The sequence below is a fragment of the Vipera ursinii genome (assembly GCF_947247035.1).
Source record: "Vipera ursinii genome assembly, chromosome: 1".
Lineage (NCBI taxonomy): Eukaryota > Metazoa > Chordata > Lepidosauria > Squamata > Viperidae > Vipera > Vipera ursinii.
In genome coordinates, this window is record NC_139512.1 from 277,614,704 (window position 1) to 277,637,457 (window position 22,754).

General features: G+C 36.5%; 1 protein-coding gene across 3 annotated transcripts; it reads right to left on the reverse strand.

Moving 5' to 3' along the window:
• Positions 1-709: 709 nt before the first annotated feature.
• On the reverse strand, positions 710-21,859 carry WTAP (WT1 associated protein). Of its 3 annotated transcripts, none has more exons than XM_083362349.1 (8): positions 21,668-21,859; positions 18,206-18,243; positions 18,068-18,123; positions 15,010-15,068; positions 11,511-11,638; positions 8,068-8,246; positions 2,880-3,034; positions 710-1,908 (listed from the first exon to the last, which is right to left on the reverse strand). In XM_083362349.1, the coding sequence occupies exons 2-8, from the start codon at positions 18,233-18,235 to the stop codon at positions 1,325-1,327; spliced, it is 1,191 nt and encodes a 396-aa protein (XP_083218475.1). In that variant the 5' UTR covers positions 18,236-18,243; positions 21,668-21,859; the 3' UTR covers positions 710-1,324. The 3 variants fall into 3 exon arrangements, with proteins under 3 accessions (XP_083218475.1, XP_083218473.1, XP_083218474.1); XM_083362347.1 differs by lacking the exon at positions 21,668-21,859 and adding an exon at positions 21,282-21,501; XM_083362348.1 differs by lacking the exon at positions 21,668-21,859 and adding an exon at positions 20,131-20,149.
• Positions 21,860-22,754: the final 895 nt, after the last annotated feature.

Below are 22,754 nucleotides of genomic sequence, written 5' to 3' on the forward strand. Positions count from 1 at the left end.
AATGGTTTTGTGGCTATTACCGTATATCAACATGGCTCTCTGTAATGCCTTTTAATGATCCAAAATGCTTTTTATACTATATTTCCATTTATACTATATATTTATACTGTAATAGTTATAGTTTACTATTCATGACAAGGCTACATTTATAGAGTAGCTTTACATGCAGACAAATAGACAAATTTCAAGATGTGTATCCTCTGCAAGATGTGTAAGACATTGTAACTGCAGTATATAGACAACTTGACTACCGTCACATTGAAGCATAAGTCGCTTTGACAAGTAGATTCAAACTATCTTGAGATAATCTTTTTCCTACAATTTTTTTATTAAACTGAACAGAAAGTTTACTGTGATACAAGGTAACCAGTCCAAATATGATATAGGATTAAAGAACGTCAGGTTTAGAAATTCAGTTTTCAATAGAAGAGGACTTGCAGAAATGTATGAAAGAGAGTTGCAACTAAGGATTTCAGATATGGAATATTTTCAATACTTGTATTTGTTGTTTTTACTTCCTCTTTCTGTCCAAAAGGTAGGCTGCATCACTTTCATCATGTAAGAACATCAATGCAAGATCCATCATTTGTTCCAACTTATTCGGTATATTAAAGAAATATTTTCTAAAGATTTTATGAAGATCTCTGCAGAAAATGGCAGTGAAGAAAAATCCAATGCTGAATAAATAAATGCAGCAGTATCAAATAAATTACATTATTAAAAATTTTATTTGGGTTTGGTCAGTACAGGTAAGATAATATTGGAGTCACAGAGCAATATGCATTAACAGGATACAACAGTTTTTAAAACTGAGTAACTATGCACACAAAATTCTTAAACATTCTGTCACCTAGAGAACACACAGATGCATAGTGGCAAAAGTGGAACACAAACTACTATAGGACTCCCTCACCAAGTTTATTTTAGTTAGAAAACTACTGTACTGGGCAAACTTGGCAGTCATTAACCCACAACTATTATGACAAAGTTTTGAGTGTTATAAACAGTATGAGTAAAGAATGCCCTTACACAGCACAAGTTCTAGATATACACAGATTTGTACAGACATCATTGTGTTATACCTGGAAATAAAATTCCATTTTCAACTTCACATTAACTCAAAATATACCTTGAGCTTACACAAACATCCTTTTAGCAACATTCAACGTAATCAATTGTTAAAATTTCAGAAGTGGCAGAGGTATTGAAGCAGAAAACCACAAAGGCAGAATTGTGACATATATGCACTAATTTGAACAGTTCTGGACAGTTTCTCCTCCCAATTAAGTGACACTATAAAAAAAAATTTTTTTGCAGAAAAAGGTTACAAAACCGAACCCTGCACATTTACGTTAGAGTCCAAACCATTCTGAATATGACGAGACCCCGAAGTTCTGTTACCTTTCACACTGACTGTTTTCTCCTCTTGTGGATCATGATTAGAGTCTGTATCATTTGAATGGTGAGTAAGAGAATTTTCACTACCAGTGGGAGAGTCTACACTTTCGTACCCAGTACTGAGTTGATTTATATAACTACCAGATCCTCTGCCAGTTCTATCTTCAGAGTGGTTGGAAAGCTTATTACCATTGCTTGGTGAGGGTGGAAAATCATCCTCTGTTCCACTACCTTCTCTATAAAAACCAGGCCCAGCTGTCCTCTGATGGGAAGAGCTGCCATTACTTGGTCCATTGGCCAGGCGACTGCAATCTTTGCTCATGGTTTCTCCCTGATCTGTAATTTCACAAGATGGAGTCCGGCTGGTACCTGGAGTTGAAACCTGTAACTGCTGCTGCTGATACTGAACCAGTTGTTGGCGAGTCTCTTTCAATTGCTGCTGTAGAACTAGAATGGTACTCTGCATACCTTCTACTTCCTCATCAAGTTGGATGATGAAATCATTCAGTTCTATATGAAGAAAAACAATTTAGAGCACATACTTAAGAAGCAGTACCTGTCTCTTCAAACCCAGCTTAACATGCTGTTTCATATACCTTACTTGATCTTAAAACATATTTCACTGTAGCCCTTTAAAAAAATTCCCATGTAAATTTAGAATCTATTTTCTGTGCATGCATGCACACACCCGTGTGCAACACAAAGTTCAACAGAATATTTTTTAAATGTAAATTTTAATCCCTATTTTAATTTCCAACATAATCCTTAGTTTTATTTAAACCTTTGGTAAAGCTTGTAAACAGATTTTTGCAATTATGCCTAAATTCAGCATAGTGGAAATACATGAAAAATACACCTGTGAAAAGGTCAACAGATATGCAAAAGTCCCAGTGATGGATCTGCTTATTTAAATGGCTACATATACCTTGCTGCTTCCAATTACTTTTAACTTAAGCAAAGCATCTTTTCTGTCCAAAACTGATCTACAAATCCTAAAGTAAAAACTAGTACTGAACTCAAAATAATATATGCACTGATAATGTTCATAAAAAAGATTTGCTTACTTGTATTAGTAGCAAGATTTTTTCTACCTTTCTGCAAAAAATGTTACGTCGTTTTTTTTCTTTTGTAAATTTTAGGCTACCTATTGGCCATCTCCTACAGTTCCCTCCATTTGTGTAGCTTTGTATTATGTTTGCATTGATTTTGTTCAATGGAAAAGGAACACTTTTGCAGAGGACAGAACCATCCAATTTAGAATTAAATTTACTGTAATTAACTATGTGAAAAACTCATATGCTAATTCTCACCGTTACCATTTTGTTGTGCTGGTAACTACAACAGGTTTGATGAGTTTGAAATCCCTTTCAGAACATTTAAATGTGTTCCACAGAAGAAATGTATAACACCCACATAGTTTGACTTTTGAAGCCTACACAAATACAATGCAATTCTCTATTTTCTTTTTAAAAATCCCTTACCATCCTGACTGCTTTTAAGCTCCTCACTATATTTCTTCTGTAAAGCCAACTCTGCCTCAAGTTGTGCAATACGTCCTTGGGACAGTTGCCTTCCAAGCTCTTGATTCTCCTGGATAAGCATTCGACACTTCGCCATTAACTTTTTGCCTGTTTGGCTGTAAAGGAAAGAGCCATCTATCATAAAATGAAGACAATTTTATTTCATCTCCCTTGATAAAAGCTGCCACTGGGAGCACTATTTCTGTAACACATCTTTCTAAAGTATCTTGCTGCCAGTTGCCATTGAACATTGTTTATTGGTCTTCTGGCCCCACGTGGTCAAGCTGAAAGGCAAGATTCTACAGTTTAATAATCAAACTATAATTATGACCAAAAGGTATTTATTGGTTTTATCTTCTGACTGGACAATTTCAATAGAAACTGGACTCAATAATAAAGCATGGGCAGAAATGATGAAAACAGCAACATCCAATTTTTGGTTTCTAGGAATAGAAAAACACAAATGATTTACATAATGAAAAGCTTAGTTGTGTCTGTAAGCCTTAACTCCATATCTTCAAACTTATACAAATTTGAAATCACAAAAAAAAGTTTGAAAATTATTTCATGTCTCTCCCATTGGTCTCATGCCAGGTATTTTGTTCTAGTCTCAAGCAATTACAAGCAGTGTTTCTGGCAAAGTAAAGCTCTTCTGTACCTCCCTTTTATATACACTGAGCCACTCTGAGTAAGTAGCCCATGCTAGCAGAAGCAGCACCACCTACCTATATGGCTATCAGCTATCTAGGAATAGTCAGTCACACTGCCATCTAAGAGCAGTATGCATAAGTAATCACTGCCAATAGTATAAAAGTTAACTGCTGCTCCTAGACCAATTTAGTTACTTGCTTTACTTATAATTCATTGCTTGCTCTTTTTTTGCCAGGAAATTCATTCCTACAAATCTCCAGCTTCTGCCTAAAACATCTAAGAGGAATGAAGTTTTCACAGCTTAACATTTTATATAATCAGGAATTTATTTCAAATGTTTGAAATCTTTCTTGGATTATCATTTGAACTTGTTGGTTCAAGCCTAAACCTCTAGAGCAGGCATGTCAAACTGCTGGCCCGCAGGCTGGATGCATCACACCAAAACTGCACCCACCCCATTGCCAGCAATGGGGAAAAAGTCACGTGATGTCGCGAGTTTGACATGCCTGCTCTAGAGTAACTGAAAATGTGACCTATATAAAAGTTCTTCAAATATGGGAAAACAACATATCACATTTTAAATTGCCCTTTTAGGCTAAAAGCTTTTACCTCATGGAGCTTGGTTATCACGTGTCAACTTTATCATTCCTTGTACATATCTTTCAACATCCTTCTTGAATTGTGGTACTGAACTTAGAACTATTTTCTATTTGATAACTATTTTAGAGTTTATTACATATGTTAAAAACTATATAATGGAATGACAACTTAGTAATAAAGCAGCAAACATTGGCAAAATTATAGATTTAAACTAATTTTAAAATCTGAGTGGGGTAAACCAATGGTATGATTTAATATAAACCCTTTTAATAATTCTTAAGTTATGATCTGGCCAAAAGCACCAATAGAAAGCAAAATGACTTTACTGAAAGCTTAATAAGCACATCAAACTATTGGAAGATGACATACACATATCGTTTTGAAAGATAAACATGGCTTAACAGACCACCAGAACTAAAATCCCAAAAGAAAACACAAAAACTGGCTACATGTATCCAATTTAGGGTTTTTTTCTGTTAGGAAATTATCATTTGCAATGTCGTGCCAATTTTCTGAGCTCAGCAAATATATTTGAAGTTTTTGATCACATAATCTAATTTCGGCATTCTTCCAGTGGTTGTTTTAAAAAAAAAAAAACTAGTAAGTACCTGTTTCAAAATTGTAAGTCAATGAAGAATTATTAAATTATCCCATTTTTTATCTAGTTGGAAAAAAACTGACATCTTCAACATTACTTTCTAGTAGACTGACACAAAGGTATTATACAAAGTAGCTTCCTACATAAATTATTTTTCTAAAGGAAAACTGTAAATATAGCATACTGTCCAACAGTGCATATGTTGTACGTGCATGGTATCCTGGCCTCCAAAAATATGTATGACATATTACAGGATATTTAGCTTTTGTTTGTTTCTCATACATAAACAACTTGAAATGGACCCAAAATTTGGCTAATAGCCAAAAAGCTGTTTTTAGATATGCCAACATTTTGAATATGCCTCAGATTTTTTTTAATAGCAACCTTCATTGAATATTAAACACTCTTCAAAAAGCAGCATTTTATGAAGGTTAATAGACTTCGGTTCATGGGGAAAAGACATATACCAACCCTAATTTTTTGGAATTAAGTGGATTATTTTTTTGGATCCTGATCTTTGCCCTTAAGAAATTTGGCTACTATAGAATAGATTTACCACTAACAAAATACATAAATGCCAAATTTTTAGAATCTAAGGAACATTTAAAAGGTTTTTTTTGTACCTTAGGGCAAACATTCTAAGTCTTATAATTTGAACTAGATTTTATGTATATTAACTTATATGTTAATTTATAAGTGGCTGAGATAAGCAAAAAAACATTAATTAATGTAGGCAATACAATTTCACGTTGTCCAAAGCATTTGGAGGATGTCAAGAAAGATTATCTTAAAATTTCAAAAACTAAACAAATACAATTTCAAACTATTATTGTTATCTAATGAAACACCAATATTGTATCTTATTCCTATTCACGTTCATACTATGAAGAATGATTTTCTCTTGCTGCAGCTCAAAGGCCTGTAAACAAGGACAATGCAATACAATTCTTAAAACACTGTTGAAAAAAGGTAAGATTTTGAGCACAAACTTGCAAAGACATAGGGATCCACAAAAATTATACGCAGATACAAGAATATTCTTTCCTTAGCACTTCAGAATCACTTTCACAGTGTAGAAAAGTACACTACCATTTTGAAGCATAAGATCAGAAATAAACTATGGCAGAACACAGAAGACAAACAACTTAAGGAAAATATTCCAAAAACAATAAATTAACACATCTCTTGAACCAAATGCTTTCAAACTGGGAGCCTCTGATTTTTTTGTGTGTTTCTAAAAGATTCTAAAAATTTGTGTCTCTCTCATATATGGTAGCTAGGGGTATTAGGTATTGCAGTTCAAAGCATCTAGAGGCCATCAGTTTAAGGAACAAATTTCATAGAAACAACAATAAAGGAAAATAAGTATAACTACTTGAGTACTTAAAAGTACCAATTTCACACTTATCTTAATCTATTAATTTGATTATGTGCATATCAAAGATTCAATTAAGACTACAACTAATCATTTTCTGAAACCATTTTTTAAATGGCATGGGTCTATTTTGAGTGCAAACAAAATAAATGCACCTTAAAATGAACTGGATATATAGAAACTGAACACTGTCTTTCCTTCTAAATATTATCTGATCAAGCTGGGAATTTACAGGCAATTTGTATGACACAAAACATACCTATGAAGAATGATTTTCTGAATATACATTCAACAAGTTTTACAAAGACAAGTGTAACATTTTAAGATACTTTTCTCTGCAGAAATCTTACCTCAGTTTTGATGATAAACCTTTAAAAGATCTTCCATACCATCCCACCAAGATGATCTTCAAAAGCCTGAATTAGTGTGAATGTTTTTTCCCCTTTTGATGAAATACCCATGATTTGTATACTATCACATTTTTAGGTTCAAATAATTTTATCACAGGTATATGCATTTCATAGAATGGTTGTTTTAGATTAATTACTGAATGTGGAATGCTGGAATTATTATATTTTGTCCAGTTGAGATTTCCTATGCAATAGTCCTCAATTTTTTCAACCTACCAGAGAAAACTATACAAGTATTAAGACAAAGCAAGTAATTTTAGAAGCCTTTCTGCTGTAATCCTGAGAATACTGAAATGTCCAATACAACTATTCCTAGAAATCACTTAGACGTGACATGGCGCCAGACAGTACCAATGATTTTGAACTGATGTAAACCGATGGGATGTATGCAATAAGCTTTGACATTATCTTTCTTTCAGAGAACAGGATAAAACATGGTAGCAGCCTGTTCTCCATTCTTTTATGTTCATACTTCACTGGAGCTTCATACAGTTGGTTCAGCCAGCTGTGTCTCTCAATTACTTGACATTACCTATTTTAACGCACAGTTTAAAGAAGAGTGCAGCTTTATATGAAACTAGATATACAAATGCATCATGCTAGGTAGGCAACTGACTCTGGTATGCCTTGTATAGTTTGCGTATGTTTTCTCAGGATATTATATATGGCAAATTTATACTATCACGAATAGGACAGGAATCGCAACTAGTTTTTGTTTATATATTCTAGCTGAGATTCACATGTATACAACTGTTCAACAATATAAAAAATTGGTAATTAAATTGCATCTATGTTTGTACAGCACTAGATTTAGGAATTTACATTTTACCAGCCATCCACAGAATAATTTGTTAATCCAAACCATGACAAGTTTCACTGAATTCCTATAAAGCCCAAATGCTAAGCAAACCAACACTTAAGTGTGTGTATGTTCTCACAGCTGATTATCAAAAAATGTGATTTAAACAAAATTCACCTCATTTGAGTTTTGACCCAGCAGTTCAGTGAACAAGGAGGAAGTCCACAGTCTTAATGGCAAAACTGACTTAATCAGTCTCTACATCACTAGGTTTAGGATTAAGAGCGAAGCACATTCCACTTATATGTTTTACTGGAATTTGATATGATCAATTCATGATTTAAAATCTCTAGGTTCTCCTCCAATTTGTCTGTAGACATAGTGTGCCACAGACTTTAGACTTCTGCTTCTCCCTCAATTTTCTTCAAACAGAACCACTTTGCAAGTGTCTACATGTTCTAGAAAGTACACATTTTCTGTGGTGGCCACTTCTTCAGAACAGTCCGACGCTGTCAGGCCTCTGAAGCAAAGGGGGGAAAAAGCTGAAACACAAGGTTCATCTGATAAGTTTTACATTAAGCAATACAAGCTGGACAGAATAAAATGTAGCTTTTGGCTCAAAACGTCTGAGTCTTGGTGTGGAAACGAGTACGTGGTTGTCCCACCAAAGCATTCTCTGTCAGGGAAGTCTTGACTGGGGAGTATGTTTTGTTTACCTATCAGGTGTAAATTTCCAGGCACTCAGTTCATTTTGGGCTTGTTCCAGTTTGTCTTTAGTCTGTTCCAGTTCACCTTTCATTTTTAGGAAAAACAAGTTGATGGCTGGGTCCACCATTGTTGATCTCAGTTGAGCAACACTTGGTTGCTGGACTTGCTTGAGGTACTGTATCTGATTCTGCAGGAAGGAAAGAAATATTAAGTCAATATATACTATCATGGTTCCACACAATCTGAAAAATAACCCTTTCCTTTGTATTGATGTTAATAGAAAATAAAAATGAACTCTGAAATTATGTGACAGAATTTATATAGGGTGATATAAACACCATAACAATTCATACAACCATTCGTTTACTAGTCACAAATTTAAGAAATTGCACTGCAATACATCTCCCTTCCTGCATATGTATGCACTATTAACACATGCACAAAAGGGGCAGATTGTATAATGGCAATACTTCCATCATCTTACTTTTTTCAACCACCAACCCTGCCACTGATAGAATTTGTGGTATGATAACTTTTATATATACTATTTGTAATTTTATAAAATCACAAGTTATAAATATTAACAGCATTTAAACAATTTTTAAACTGAGCAATTTACAGTCTTTTATGAAGTTTACTTTTTAGTGATGGCAACGTCTCATAACCTGTAAAACCTATTTCTACTCATTAAAGATTACAAGGAAATACCTGATTGGTCATTAAATCTATATCTTTGGTACTTAAGACTCTTAGAATTCTAAAAGCTAATTCTTACACACTACAAGAAATGTAAGTTTTGATTTTAGTGAGGCAGAATAAATTATTGTAATACTGAGTTCCAATTACACTTATTCCAGTATACAGTATTTATTATTCAGTGAGCTATTATAGTGAAAATGAAATGTTTAGAGAAATATACTAATGCAATAAACTTTGTCCTCAAAATTCACTAATTCTCAACGTTGGGGTTACTGACAATTAGAAACTCAAGAGAATTAAACATAGCAAGATATGATCGCAAGAAACTCCAGTGGGCTTAATATATCTTCATTTGTCCAGTTTTGGAACTATCCAAATAAGCTGGAGGATTGCAGGTGGTATCACTGAAAAGATGGTGACATCAAAACCGGTCAGAGTAACTTTTTCAGCTTTTCCTGGTTTTGAGGACAGGAATTTATGGTGAGAATAGAAACCTCTTCAGGAAAACTGTTCCGTTTCCATTGTTAAAAATTACCCAACTCTTAATAAAACACATGTGTCACTAAAGTTCAGTGGTAAAATTTCAGCAGCGAAGTTGAGGGGACACACATCTAAGAAATGTCCCACTCCATTTTCCACCATTATTTTTGAGAAAATACAGAGAGACAGACAGACAGACAGAGACAGACAGACAACAAAATGGCCATTTTGCTGCTGAATTTCAATATTACAGTATTGAGATGCTAGAGAGCAACAATTAAGGTACAAGAGAGACACAGAGACCACAATCTATCAGATGCATTAAGCAATCAGTAGGATTTTATTCTAACTAACTAAAACTATCAAGAACTTTGGCTTAAACATATGAGTTCAGATAATTCTATAAACAAGTGAGCTATATTCATCTAGTATGAATGTGAACAAAAATGTGAATGCTTTACAAGCATGCACTGCATTCAAGTTTTATAAGCATCTATTGAGAAAATGTGAATGGATGCTCAACAAATACATGAAATGCAGTAGAATGTGTTTAATATTATAATGTGTTTAATATTATAATGCAGGGGTGTCAAACTCAATTTCATTGAGGGCCACATCAGCATTGCGGTTGCCCTCAAGGGGCCGGGTGGGTATAGCCAGGGTGGGCGTGGCCTACTGGGTGGGTGTGGCTAGAGTGCATATGGCCTGCTGGGTGGGCGTGGCCAGCTCTACATCGTTCGCATTATGGGGGCCTGGGCAGGAGTGGGACAGATCTGAGGGTCTCTGGCAGAAGGAGGGTCTCTGGGCCAGGGCCAAGGCAGTGGGGGCCGTTCCCTCACTGTTTCCAGGATGGCTTCGGGGGCCACATGAAACCACTTCGTGGGCCGGATCCGGCCCCCGGGCCTTGTGTTTGACATGTCTGTTATAATGGATCATGGATTATAATGGATTAGTGGACTGACAAAGTAATAAAATACAGCTTTGACTAGAAAACTAACAGTAAATTCTACAAGAATCATTGGCAACAAATTTTCATGCTAGCACTATCACAGAATACCAAAAGATATTCGTTTTTTCTGTTAACGTTTCATTAACTGGACAGGAAATCCTAGTGATCACCAATTAAATAAAACTATGTGAAGTTTTTCATTAAGAGGAATGGAATTTTTATTCCTCTATCACTAAGTACTGAAATGAATGACTACTATGCCTGAATCTCTCTACATTATCTCTAGATATCCATCACTTACTTGGAACGTCAGTAATATTACCTAACTACAAACAGATATCCTCTATTTTCTACTACTGGTAGGCAATGTTGGTAGCAAGAACTACATTTATCAAAAATCCAGAGTTAGGCCTATTTTCAAGGCTGTTCCCAAAGTACCGGTACATTTTAAGACTGGATGTGCCAAATGTTGTATAACTTGAATTTACTAGGGTTAATTTGAATTTACTATAGATCTTTCAAAGTTATGATGCTGAAAAATAAATTATACCCACATTTACATCCTCCCAGGGCCCTTCAGTCAGGTTGTGGGAGAGTGGTTAGAACAGAAACAAAACTGGAGGCTGAGAAACTGATTAGTCTTGCCAGTTTTGAGCCCCCTATGCCATAGCCATTTGGGTCAGTATTCCAAAGGGCAGTGGAGTGGAGAAAAGGAAAACATAGTGCAGTCATGTGATTTCCAGCTTAGTGACCACTTCACTGTATGCCCCAATTGTGTTTACTACACCGACTACTTGTAGTCTCTAAATGGACAGAGAAAACACCAAAAGTTTCTATCAAATTTTAGTAGTGTAGTTGGGGCTGACTTTAAGAACTTTGAAACAGAGACTCAGGGCTGCATACAATCTCATTACCATCTCAAACAAAAAGAAAAAAGCTTTATTTTTAGATTTATATGAACATTGCAACAGAATTGTGTAATACAAATTAGTGGTATTTATAGGTTCTTTAATGTTAGCCATCAATATAGGTTTATAGGTTCTTTAATGTTAATGATCAACTCTGTATTGAACGTGTTTTGTAATCATTGTGTCATTTATATTAAGGGTCGTTACTGAACTATGGTAGTTTACAACTCTGAAAAATTAGTAATATGTCAACATATTTTATATCACTATAACAGGCTTTTGATAAAAGTATAAAAATTCAAACCATGCTAACAGGAATAATTAGCATAACAAATGAACAGAATCCTGTTTAAAGCATTCAAAGTCAAATCAATAGATTTCAACAGCCTCAGATGATTTGATTAATTTCACTTACAGTACACTCTTGCATTTCTTGTTCTTTAGTTGCTAGTCGCATCACCAAGATATTTTCCCTTCGAGCTGATTCTTGTTGTTGCTGCTTCAGTTTTTCTTCGGATTCTCTCAATCCGGTTACATCATTGGCTAGTGTTAAAAAAGGAAGCAATTACAAGGTTTATTACCAGAAACCATCAAAATAGTAAGACAAAAAGATAAGCAGTAAAATACAAATGGTATCTAAACAAAACAAAGACAAAATAATGTGAATCATAAATATATTCCCTTTTGGAAGGAAATATAAGAAAGATATAGCTTCTATGATAGCATAGGTAAGACCACAACAAAATTCAGCTTATGACTATTTTCTACTGGCCTTTTAACAGTTCACAAAAGAACTGTAGATAACACAGTGTTTCCTCGGAAAGAAGACCGGGTCTTATTTGTTTTCTTTGCTATCAAAAGAGGCACCAGGCCTTATTTTCCGGGGGTATCTTTTATACTCACCTCTGGCACTGACAGTCCCACCCAGCCAATCCACTTCTTCTGGGGCCAAAGGAGTAGCTTCATTCTGCAGCTGCATTCCGGCCTGCATTTTGCAATCAGCCGAGAACGAGCTAGGGATTCAATCCAGAGCTTGGTTCTGCAAGACCTCTGCAGCCGAGAACTGAGCTATGGATACATCCATAGCTCAGTTCTCGGCTGCAGTGACTTTCCAGAAAAACCTTTGACTGAGAAATGTAGGTCTGGTTGCAGAAGATGCCACAGAAGAAGTGGGCCAGCGAGGCGAGGCCTGGCTGCTAGGTAACTGGGTGTGGGGCATGTGGGGCAGCTCCATCCCCCCACCCTAGCTTGATTTTTAGGTATGCCTTGCCCCAAAACTAGGGCTTATTTTTGGGGTAGGGCTATTAGGCCCACCCCCAAAAATCAAGCTAGGGCTTATTTTCGGGGAAACACGGTAATAGTAGAATAACAATGCATACATGTTATATGAGTCTGTCGTAATCCTACTTTTCAGTCCTAATGTCATAAAGTCACCTGCAAATTTATGATGATAAATCTTTTACACCCATGGGAAAAAAGCAGCTTCTTCCATTTTAAAGGGAGCAACAAATAAACTATGCAGGGTCCTTATTGACAGTGTACTCTCTCTCGCGGGTTACAACTGTAATAGGTTTCTGTTACATATAGATCATTGTATGACAGGCATATCCAAACCGTGGCCCTGGGCAATTGGCCCCACAAGATCATCAATGTTGCGTTTATATACATTAACTATACATTTCATATGTGGTCCAGGACAATTCTTCCTCACTCAGTGCAACCCAGGCAAGCCAAGGACATGCCTATTGTATGAAAATGGAAGAACTACAAACTATAATCTGCTTATTTGCACCTATCAATTCTACATCAAGCACAAAAGCATCAATAATACATGCTGCCAGAATTTTCTTCTAGTTGCATTTTACTTTGAGTTTTGTCAGTCGATTCATATTAAGGAACAGGAAACAACTTTCTTTGGTACAGAAAATAGTAATCTGTCAAACTATAGAGGCATTGCATGGCTACGAACACAGCTATCTGTCAGTCCCTAATTATTGTTTCCAGTATTAATCCCAGGGCACAAATGAAACCAATGTTTTCTCCCTAGAGGGATAGTTCTGGGACAAGGATGAATAACTTAAAATAACCTAAACTCAAAAATATATCACAGCTTAACAATCTAATTATTCTATGAAGGTTTCTTGTTGAAAGTAGTTAAATCTTAAGTAAACAAGTTTGATTATCCAAAGAAAAACAACATAGTCCTAAAGTCTGTAGATGCTCTAGACTGTTTAATAATTAGATTATCTCATGTATTGTTTAAATACTAAATTTGTCTGTACAAGAACATGTCACTGCTCTTGTCCAATAAGAAACATATAGGAGCCAAGTAGTAATATAAAAGTTGCCCTATATCAATTTAAGAATTAAAAAGTGAAATATAAATCATCTTAATGAAAATACATGTATTACAACACATTTAAAATGTACTAAAAAGCAAGCAGTGCTTTCATGGATACATTATAAGGAAATGACTATCCAAAAGGGATAATCCAAAAAAGCTTCAACTATAAAATAATGAAATTTTAAAACATGCTACCTTTAACACGTGGTTTCACTTTACAATTATCACAAAACAGGTGGTAAAATCAGTTCAATTATCTGAACTACTGTGTACACATCTATCACATGTCAACTAAGAAAATATTTATGCCAATATCTGAAATTCACAAAGCTCTGCCTCAATAAATGTATTGAGTAACATGGTTTGGGTTTTGTTTTTTACACATACTAGTGAACTGAACAATATTACAGAAAAAATATCTGGCCTAATAATGAATATGAGGACCCAGATTGTTGGGGGCAATAAGCTGACTTTGTAATAATGCCGCTTGGGAGGGGGCCGAAAGCCCTAATAAGCAGGCATATACATAGAATGAAGGCTATTGCTAAGCACATTGATTTGTGCTTTAAATTGTAAGCCGCCCTGAGTCTTCAGAGAAGGGCGGGATATAAATGGGATTAAAAAAAATATGTCCAAGGGAAAGCCTTCCATCATTTCTTATCACTAATAACTGATTCAGACAGTGTAAAAACTTTAATGAATCATTAGAGATTCAGTACAGGTAGCCCTCAATTTATAACCACAATCTGAACCAAAACATTTTTAATAAAGCAGTGCAGTCATTAAGTGGCTGCATCTGATTTTGCAACCTTTTTTGTCACAGTCATTAAGTGAATCACCTGTGATGGTTAAGTGAGAGACATCAAGTAACTGCAATTTGTGACCTACCTCCAGTCCCACATTGACTATCATTGTCAGAAGCTAGCCGGAAAGATCACAAATGATCACGTGACCGGAGAATGACATGATTCGTAAATATGCAACAGTTGCCACGCACTGCAATCTCAGTAACATGACTGCGAGGATAGTGCAATGGTTCTAAATGCAAGGACCTTTCTTAAGTCACTTTTTTCAGCAGTCACAGCTTTGAACAGCCACTAAACAAAGGGTTGTTAAGTGAGGACTACTTGTATCAGTTTTATGCTAGATACTTGTATCTCCTTTTCCCAGTAAGTTTTTAAAAAAAATTTGCACAAATAGCTCAGATATTAACTTCTCATCATTGATTCTTTTAATTGTATGTGATTCTAAATTAGCTTTAGGAAAAACTATTAACCAATTACTTTGAAAAATAAAGATTAGCTAGAAACAACTTACTACAACTTGCTTCAATATATACTGATGTATTAGTATATAATCTTCCTCAAGCAGGTGATAAATATTAAGTTCCCAATTTGTGAATTAATAGGTTCAAACTTACTTAAAAATGTATAAACGTAGGAATATATTTTGGTTGCTATGCCCATAGGTCGTCCAATAATTCACTTCCAAAAAACCCAATTTTTATTATTACTATTTTTCAAAAAATATGGCAGGATCTAATTATATATTCAGTTGATTTTCAACTTACAGTTTAGATCGGTGTATTTCCCCTCAAGAGCTTGCACGTATGCTTCATACTGCTTCCATCTAACGAAGAAAAACATTTCTGAATTGCATATATGATAAATAGCAGTATATGATTAAACCCACCTTACAGCTTTCATTAAATTCTTTTAATTACTTATCATTATAATGTATGTATACCCAAGAACACCAGAAGTAGCTACAGGAAACATACCAACAAGTCTCTATTTCAAATTGTGCTCTGCTTTTAAAAATAATCCTTTCTTTTGGTGAATTTGCACATCATCTTAAGCCAAAAACAAACTATATAATTACTTTAATGTGTGAGCCAATGCAGAGGCAATATTGTTTGAACAGGTTTACAGTTAACTGTAATAATTTTTATTTTTTTTCAGTATTTTCATCTCTGGCTAAAATACAGATATACATACTCATCACACCATTCTTTTTCAGGGGATCAGAAACATAATGGAAAATGCAAAAAAAAGTAAAGAAAAAAGAAAATAAAGACATAACTGAAAATCAAGATAAATATGGCCTACAACAAAATCATATACTTTATCTCCCCATACTTTTTTATCCTTGCAAACTATATTTAATAGATTTCAATGGCTCAGTGAAATTGTTAACTGTTTTCAATCACCTATTAGAGCAGAAGATGGGGCAAAAATAATTCTATAAACCAGGGTCCTCAACCCCCGGACTGGTCCGTGGTCTCTTAGGAACCAGGCTGCACAGCTGGAGGTAAGTGGCAAGCAAGCAAAAGCGAAACCATCCTCCCCCAGCCCATGGAAAAATTGTCTTCCACAAAAGTGGTCCCTAGTGTCAAAAAGATTGGGGATGCTGCTATAAACAACTGGCTCAAGATCACTACATTGAAAACTGAATTGAGGTTTTTCTCATGCTTGTTTAGCCCAACCCAAATATATATTGCATGCACATACTTGTACCTTTAAACTAATTTCAGATATGCAAAGAAAAAAGCATTCCTACACCTGCATTAAATCACTTGTTTTGGCTGAGTGCAATGTGCAAATCTAACCACTGTGCTTTCCAAATTATCATACATGAGATAAATCATTATGTGTTGTTATATAAATCCAGATTAATAAAAACAATAGCCTAGTGCAAGATGTGGACCCTATATCCTTTAAATGGGTAAAGATTTGACTGAATAATCCTTTTGTCCTGGTGACTTTATACACTTCCACTTAGTGTTGTTTAGCAAGTGACTTGTCACTGACTTCTTCCAAGTTGTCTTTTTCAAAGTCTTCATCTAACAATAGCTCTTAGCTCTCCTGGCAGTCTTCAATTCAAATATTAATCAGGTGAATTATCAAGCACTTCAGATTTTATTTAGAAGAGGTGCTTCAAAATATTCTTATTTTCATGCCTGTACTTCAAAAGCCTCCATACAGCAATTGTACAAACTCAAACTTAGCTACTGCTAAGCTTGTAAGCCGCCCTGAGTCTTTGGAGAAGGGCGGGATATAAATGGAAATAAAAAAAATAAAAAAAATAAAATAAAACACAGCTGCTTTAACACATTGCAGAATGACTCTATATTTGTGAATTCACATTTCAAAAGACCTCTTTTAAACTGAATCTTATGAACACTGATTTTTTTTTAAAGAGATAAGCCAAAAATGGCTAGGGCCACTTATGATCAAGAGTAGGGGTTTGGATCAAACTGCAGGTAATTCTTGTTTAATGACCATTTGTTCAGTGACCATTCAAAATTATGATAGTGCTGAGCAAATGGACTAATGAGCTGTACCTGATGTTATGGTTATTATAGTGCCTCTGTGGTCACATGATTGTAATCTAGGCTCTTGGTAACCTGTTCACATTTACAACTGGTTGCCAAGCACCTCACAACCATTTGATCGCCATTTGCAAACTTCTGTGATAGCTTCCCCAGAAAGTCAACCGAGAAGCTGGCAGGGAAAGGCACTACTGCCTGCTAAGAGAACTCCCCCTGGATTCTGGGCACCGGCTAAAAAAGGTCTGCCTTGAGATCCAAACAAGGTTTCAGAGAATTTGCAGCCAGACCAAAGAAATCAGAGGATGCCCTCATCTTTCTAAGTTGTCTGCAAACATCTCTCTCAGCCAGTCTCTTTTGAGAGTGAAAGGGCTGCTCATCAAACAGATTCAGACTCATATGGAGAAAGTCCCTCTGGTGGGCAGCTCTTTTTGAGTGCAAATGGGCTGTCTGCAAGAGAATTTTGACTCTGCCTGGCCAGATTCCCCCCAGCAGGCAGCTATTTAACAGCAGGGTCACCTCCCTCCAGCAGGCAGCTTTCTCTCTACCCATATCAGACATGTCAAACACAAGGCCCGGGGGCCGGATCTGGCCCGCGAAGTGGTTTCATGTGGCCCGCGAAGCCATCCTGGAAACAGTGAGGGAACGGCCCCCGCTGCCTTGGCCCTGGCCCAGAGACCCTCCTTCTGCCAAAGACCCTCAGATCTGTCCCACTCTTGCCCAGGCCCCCATAGGCACCCTTGATGCAAATGATGTAGAGCTGGCCATGCCCACCCAGTAGGCCATACGCACTCTAGCCACGCCCACCCAGTAGGCCACACCCACCCTGGCCATACCCACCCGGCCCCCTAAGGGCAACCACAATGCTGATGCGGCCCTCAATGAAATTGAGTTTGACACCCCTGACCTAGATGATCACTTAATGATCACAACTGGGAGTGCTGTCTTTGAGCGAAGCAGGCACATGATGTCTTGCTTAATGACTTCACTCAATGATTAAAGATTCTAGCTTCAATTGTGGTCATAAGTCAAGGACTACCTATAAATAATGGGATACTTACTTTTCCTCTTTTTGAAATTCTCTTTGAATCTCAGTAAATCACAAACTATAAAATTTGGCATTTTAAGCCTTTAATTTCCCCAAAAGTCTGGTTTAGCTTAATTAAACTTAACATTTTCATACTCAAAAATGGTTACTATTAGTCCTCCTTATACAATAAGCTATTGTGAAGATCCAAATTATTCTATGTAAGATATGAGAAATGCATTTTTGCTATTATGAGATAGATCATTATTTTACCTTAAGATCAATTCTTCTCTAGGTAGAACCTTGAAGTCTGTTTCACTGAGACGGGCCTGTATAAAAATAATTTCATTGAATTATTCCATCTAGCACTAACAAGGAAAAGTAATAGTAGAGTACATGTTTCCAGATTACCTTCTTTGGAAGTGGTTCTTCATTAGTCATTGTGAACTCTGTAGAAGAAATAACACTATTATTATTTTACCCTTACAAATATAACTAAATCTGTATATACCTTAAAGTACAAAAGTTCCAATCAGTTTGAGTACATGTAGTACATTTTTATAATAGGTTTGGAAAATAGTAAACTTTAATTTCAACAATTCATGTACAGCCATTTTAACTCTTGAGAAATGTATCAGTTAAGCTCTATTGAGCTTTATATTGTAAAAATATGTTCTTTTGTGGATAATGAAGACATTTATTTTCAACAATAAACATTTAAATCATTTTTGAGAATGCATGAATATACATGAAAGCTCACTACTGTTTGTATAATACAGATTCATGCAGTTACAGATAACTCTGTCCCATTAGATTTATGGTTTTTGCCATTTCAGGAAGTAATCAACCCACCATCATATTTATTGACTTTCAAATATTAGTATTTTTCTGCACCATACAGGCAATTCAATAGTAAAAACGAATATTTTTCACAACTAGTAGAAAGATGTCTGTATTGTTTATAACATGGGCAAATATATAAATGTTTTAAATAAATATATACTAGAGAAAATATTTTGCTCAAAGTTTTAGAACATTGATAATTGTAATTATCAGCATCAGACCAGAACTCTGAAACCTTAGTTTTAACCAGATGAGGCAGTCACTATTTTTCAGGTTGATCTATTTCACAGGACTGTTGCAAAGATGAAAGAATGGCAACAAGCATGCAGCAACTAACAATTGTTTTATATAATGCCATATAAATTCACTCTGAATAATGCTTTACTTAAATTATCAGCGAGGAAATAATTTTTAGAAATGGCAAAAAACAAAAACATCCCTAAGCACAATTTTATATACAGAACCCAATCGAACTTACTCCCAAGTAGAAATACAACCTTATAAGAAAGCAGTTGTATAAGTCTCAATTCCTCAATAGATCAATGTAGGGTTTTTTGGCAACACTACAGGACTGGCTTACTTTCTCACAGGATGTTTGACTTCCCAGTCTACCCTCAGCCCTGACTGTAATTTTCCATCCAACTGAGTTCTGACTATTTTAAAGGTTTTCCCCCCACCTTAAGGATCAGCCACAGCTCACTGCTTTTTTTAACAAAAATTTGATCAACCCATACTTTCCATAATTTGTTTCAAACTAATTACAATAACAAACTGTGTAATTGTTTGTATTCAGTAGTTTATTGAATTTTTCTTTTTTCTATTGAAAATAAACATCTATTTTCATATCAGATGACTTCTAATTCTATAATAATTGTCTTCTCTTTGCATGCTAAGATGTATTTAGAACAGATTTAGGGACTTTAGAAATTGAGATATTGTTCTGCATACTGCATTCATCTCTTATGTACAACCCCAAAATGTAAGAACATGATCTGACATTAAAGTTGTATCTATAACAGCCTCAAAAATGCAAGATTTCTCAAGTAGAATAGAAATTATGTTTTGTTAGACATTATGCTATAGGAAACTCTGCCGAATTAATATTAATAGAACAGAGCATTTAAGATGAAATGTTTTTCTCAATCTCTTTATTGAAATTAAATTAACTAAGTCAATTTTTGCTTATTTCAGAAAAGTGAATTTTAAGTAGCATGTTATTTCCAAGTATATCACTACCAATTACAATAATTTTTAGTGAAAAATATGTTTTTCTTTCCTCATAATTACTGGACTGAAATAGATATAATAGCAACTATGGTTAAAAAACTTATCAATATGAACTGTTTTACAAATACCTCATATCATATAAACCTGGCTATATAATCTGAAAAAAAAATGCAATCTTGCTCTTAATACATTGATTTGTACTCTGGGCAGAGGCACCGCCAATATATTAACTCTGTAATGAATAGCTTGGTCAATACAATAACTACCTTTCTACATGATGGGGCATGCAACTAATTTTTACATGGGCAGTTTATTCATAGCCAACTGGATCACAACTGCATGTAACACATTCTTTGCAATGTAGCACATCAATGATGATAATTCTAAGCAACCTGTAGAATGAACAAAAATACTGTGTCTGATCTATGTACATATTCCAGTCTTCTCCAACTTGGGTCTTCTGCAAGTGTACTGGTCTACAATTTCTATTTCTACCAATTACAGGATATGCTGAAACAGATGATTTATAATTTAACATAGGAAGAGGAAATCATTTTAAAGAGTCATATGCTATGTGGAAAATAACCAATCACATCTTAAAGCTTTATACAGCTTTTGTCTGCACAGTGGCAGAACCGCCAAGCAAGTAAAACTAATAAAATCTATAGTCAGTTTAAGGTTTTAAGGGTAAACCAAACTAGGTTTTCCTCCTGAATCACCATTAACTTCCTAACAAAATAGAGCAAATTAACCTATTTTTATTGAAAAGGATTGTTACAAACCACAAAAATATCGACAAACTTTTCAATATTTTGTAAAATACTGACAAGCTTCATTTTTGCAAGCTAAGGAGGTCTTCAAAACACAAGCACGTCACGCACAGTCCAATTCAACCCACATACTCCGAATACTTCGACGCTCCCATAAATTATCACTTCGTAATTTTTAAACGAACACGCAGAAACGTTGCATTTACATTTATACTTCAAGCTTCTCGGACAATTATCTTTTTTTTTAAAAAAAAAAAAAGCACGCGTTTCGAACTGTTCTGCAAGCGAAGAATACACTGCTTTAGCCCCTCCTCGACTTATGGCCGTCTCTAGGTAAACAAATCGGATTCTTCCCGAAAATCAAGGTGGCCTGTCTAAAAACGGGCCTGCGGGAGGATGGCGGCGAACCCGGGCCGAGGCGGGCGGGCGGACAAGCAAGGAAGATGCTACAGGCGTGGCGACGTCCGACCCCCACGAAGGGCTGCCGCAAGAGGCGTGTGGCCCGATTCCCCCGATGCACATCAGACGGCCTTCCAAATCTCTTCCTTCGTTCATTCCGGCGCAGAGCTGCGGTCTTTCCTTAAGGCTGGAGTTGGCGGCGGCTCGCGCGGGAAGAGGAGGGGGAGGAGGAGTAGGCCATCACTCACCTCCCGCCGATGGCGGCGCCGAGGCGTCGTGTCCGGAGCGCTCCAGCTACTCCCAAGGAGGGTCTCTCCCGTCGCAGCGAATAAAACTAGAACCACCGCCCCGAAACGGTCACCATCGCCGCCGCCGCCACATTCCGCTTCCCGCCCGCTCTATTATTCCGCTGCTTCGGCTGCGCTACAAAATGGCGCCCGAGAGGGAAATGAGAAAAGCCGCCTCGCCCCTTCGTCGACTCCCGCCTCGTCCCAGCCAGAAAGGCAGCGCCACCGCAGCGCCGAGCCAACCGCTGCCACTCAACTCCCCGGCCCCTCCCCCACACCACTGCCACCGCCCGCGCGCCCCCTCGCTCCCACCCTCGCGCCTCCTCCTCCTCCTCCTCCTCTCTTACCGGCCCAGCCAGCAACTGACTCCGCAGCAGGCGCTGCGGCGCTCGCTCGGCGTCGGGACTACGCTTCTCCGCTTGCTTCTTTCAACCCCCCCCTCCTCCTCCTCCTCCCACCGCCGCGCGCGGACGGCGCTTCCTTCGTTTGCTTTCTATGGGGACGAACAGCCGTTGAGCGGGAAAAGGGAGAGAATAATTAATGGGGGGGGGTTTTGGGGTGGGTGGGGGGGGAAACAGGGTAAGGAGACGCCAAACGGTCAAGTCGGTTTACTCCTCCGTCTGTCAGGATGCGCAGTTGCAAAGCATGCTGGGTAGGTAGGGGGGGGAGTCGGCGGAAGGATTCGAAATCATACTATATCAACCACCTGCAAGAGTGAGGCTGCTTTTGGCGGAAGGAGACTTCGGACGAAATGAGAAGAAAGAGCGTCGAATCTTCTTCCATTTCTGCTTTCCGAATTGCGTGCGGATTTTGCAAAATGGTTCAGTGATTGCGGTTCGACTCTCCTAAGGCCCAGTTTAATACTGCGCAGAATGCAGAACTATCTAAAACAGTTACCTGAAATTGGTGTAAAAAAGCTTGCTTTTCCCTGCGTAGGAGCGACCCCTTTTTCAAGATTACCGATTTGTTTGTAATTGAGAATTTGGCATGTTTTTTGTAGAAAACTGTTAGCGAAGAGTTTCAGAAATGATCAATTGTTCGTACGGGTCATTACAAAATATTTTTTTTTTCTACAGGATATGGTGGGCAGTGCTGCATCAGTAGTAGTGTGAGTAAGGTGGAGGAACTGAGATTAACTGGATTTATTGTGCTAAAACGTACTGGTAAAAAGTGTTTCTGAAACACCGACAGCAAGGTTCGCACAACGTAGTAAACCAAGGGATTTTGACAGGCGAGCTTTGACGGGAGGGTGGTAACTTGTAGAAGAGGTCGTAATATATATATATATATATATATATATATATATATATATATATATATATATATATATATATATATATATATATATATATATATATATATATATATATATATATATATATATATATATATATATGTTTCAAATGTTAACTCTTTAGATTACCTTGCTAGGCC

Bases quoted from the DNA above. Each gene is read 5' to 3' on its own strand.
- WTAP (XM_083362349.1), bottom strand. From the start codon at position 18,235: ATGACTAATGAAGAACCACTTCCAAAGAAG. The intron at 18,124-18,205 runs GTAATCTGGAAA...ATTTTTATACAG, and splicing joins AAGAACCACTTCCAAAGAAG to GCCCGTCTCAGTGAAACAGA. The intron at 8,247-11,510 runs GTAAGTGAAATT...TCCTTCCTGCAG, and splicing joins AAGAAATGCAAGAGTGTACT to AATCAGATACAGTACCTCAA.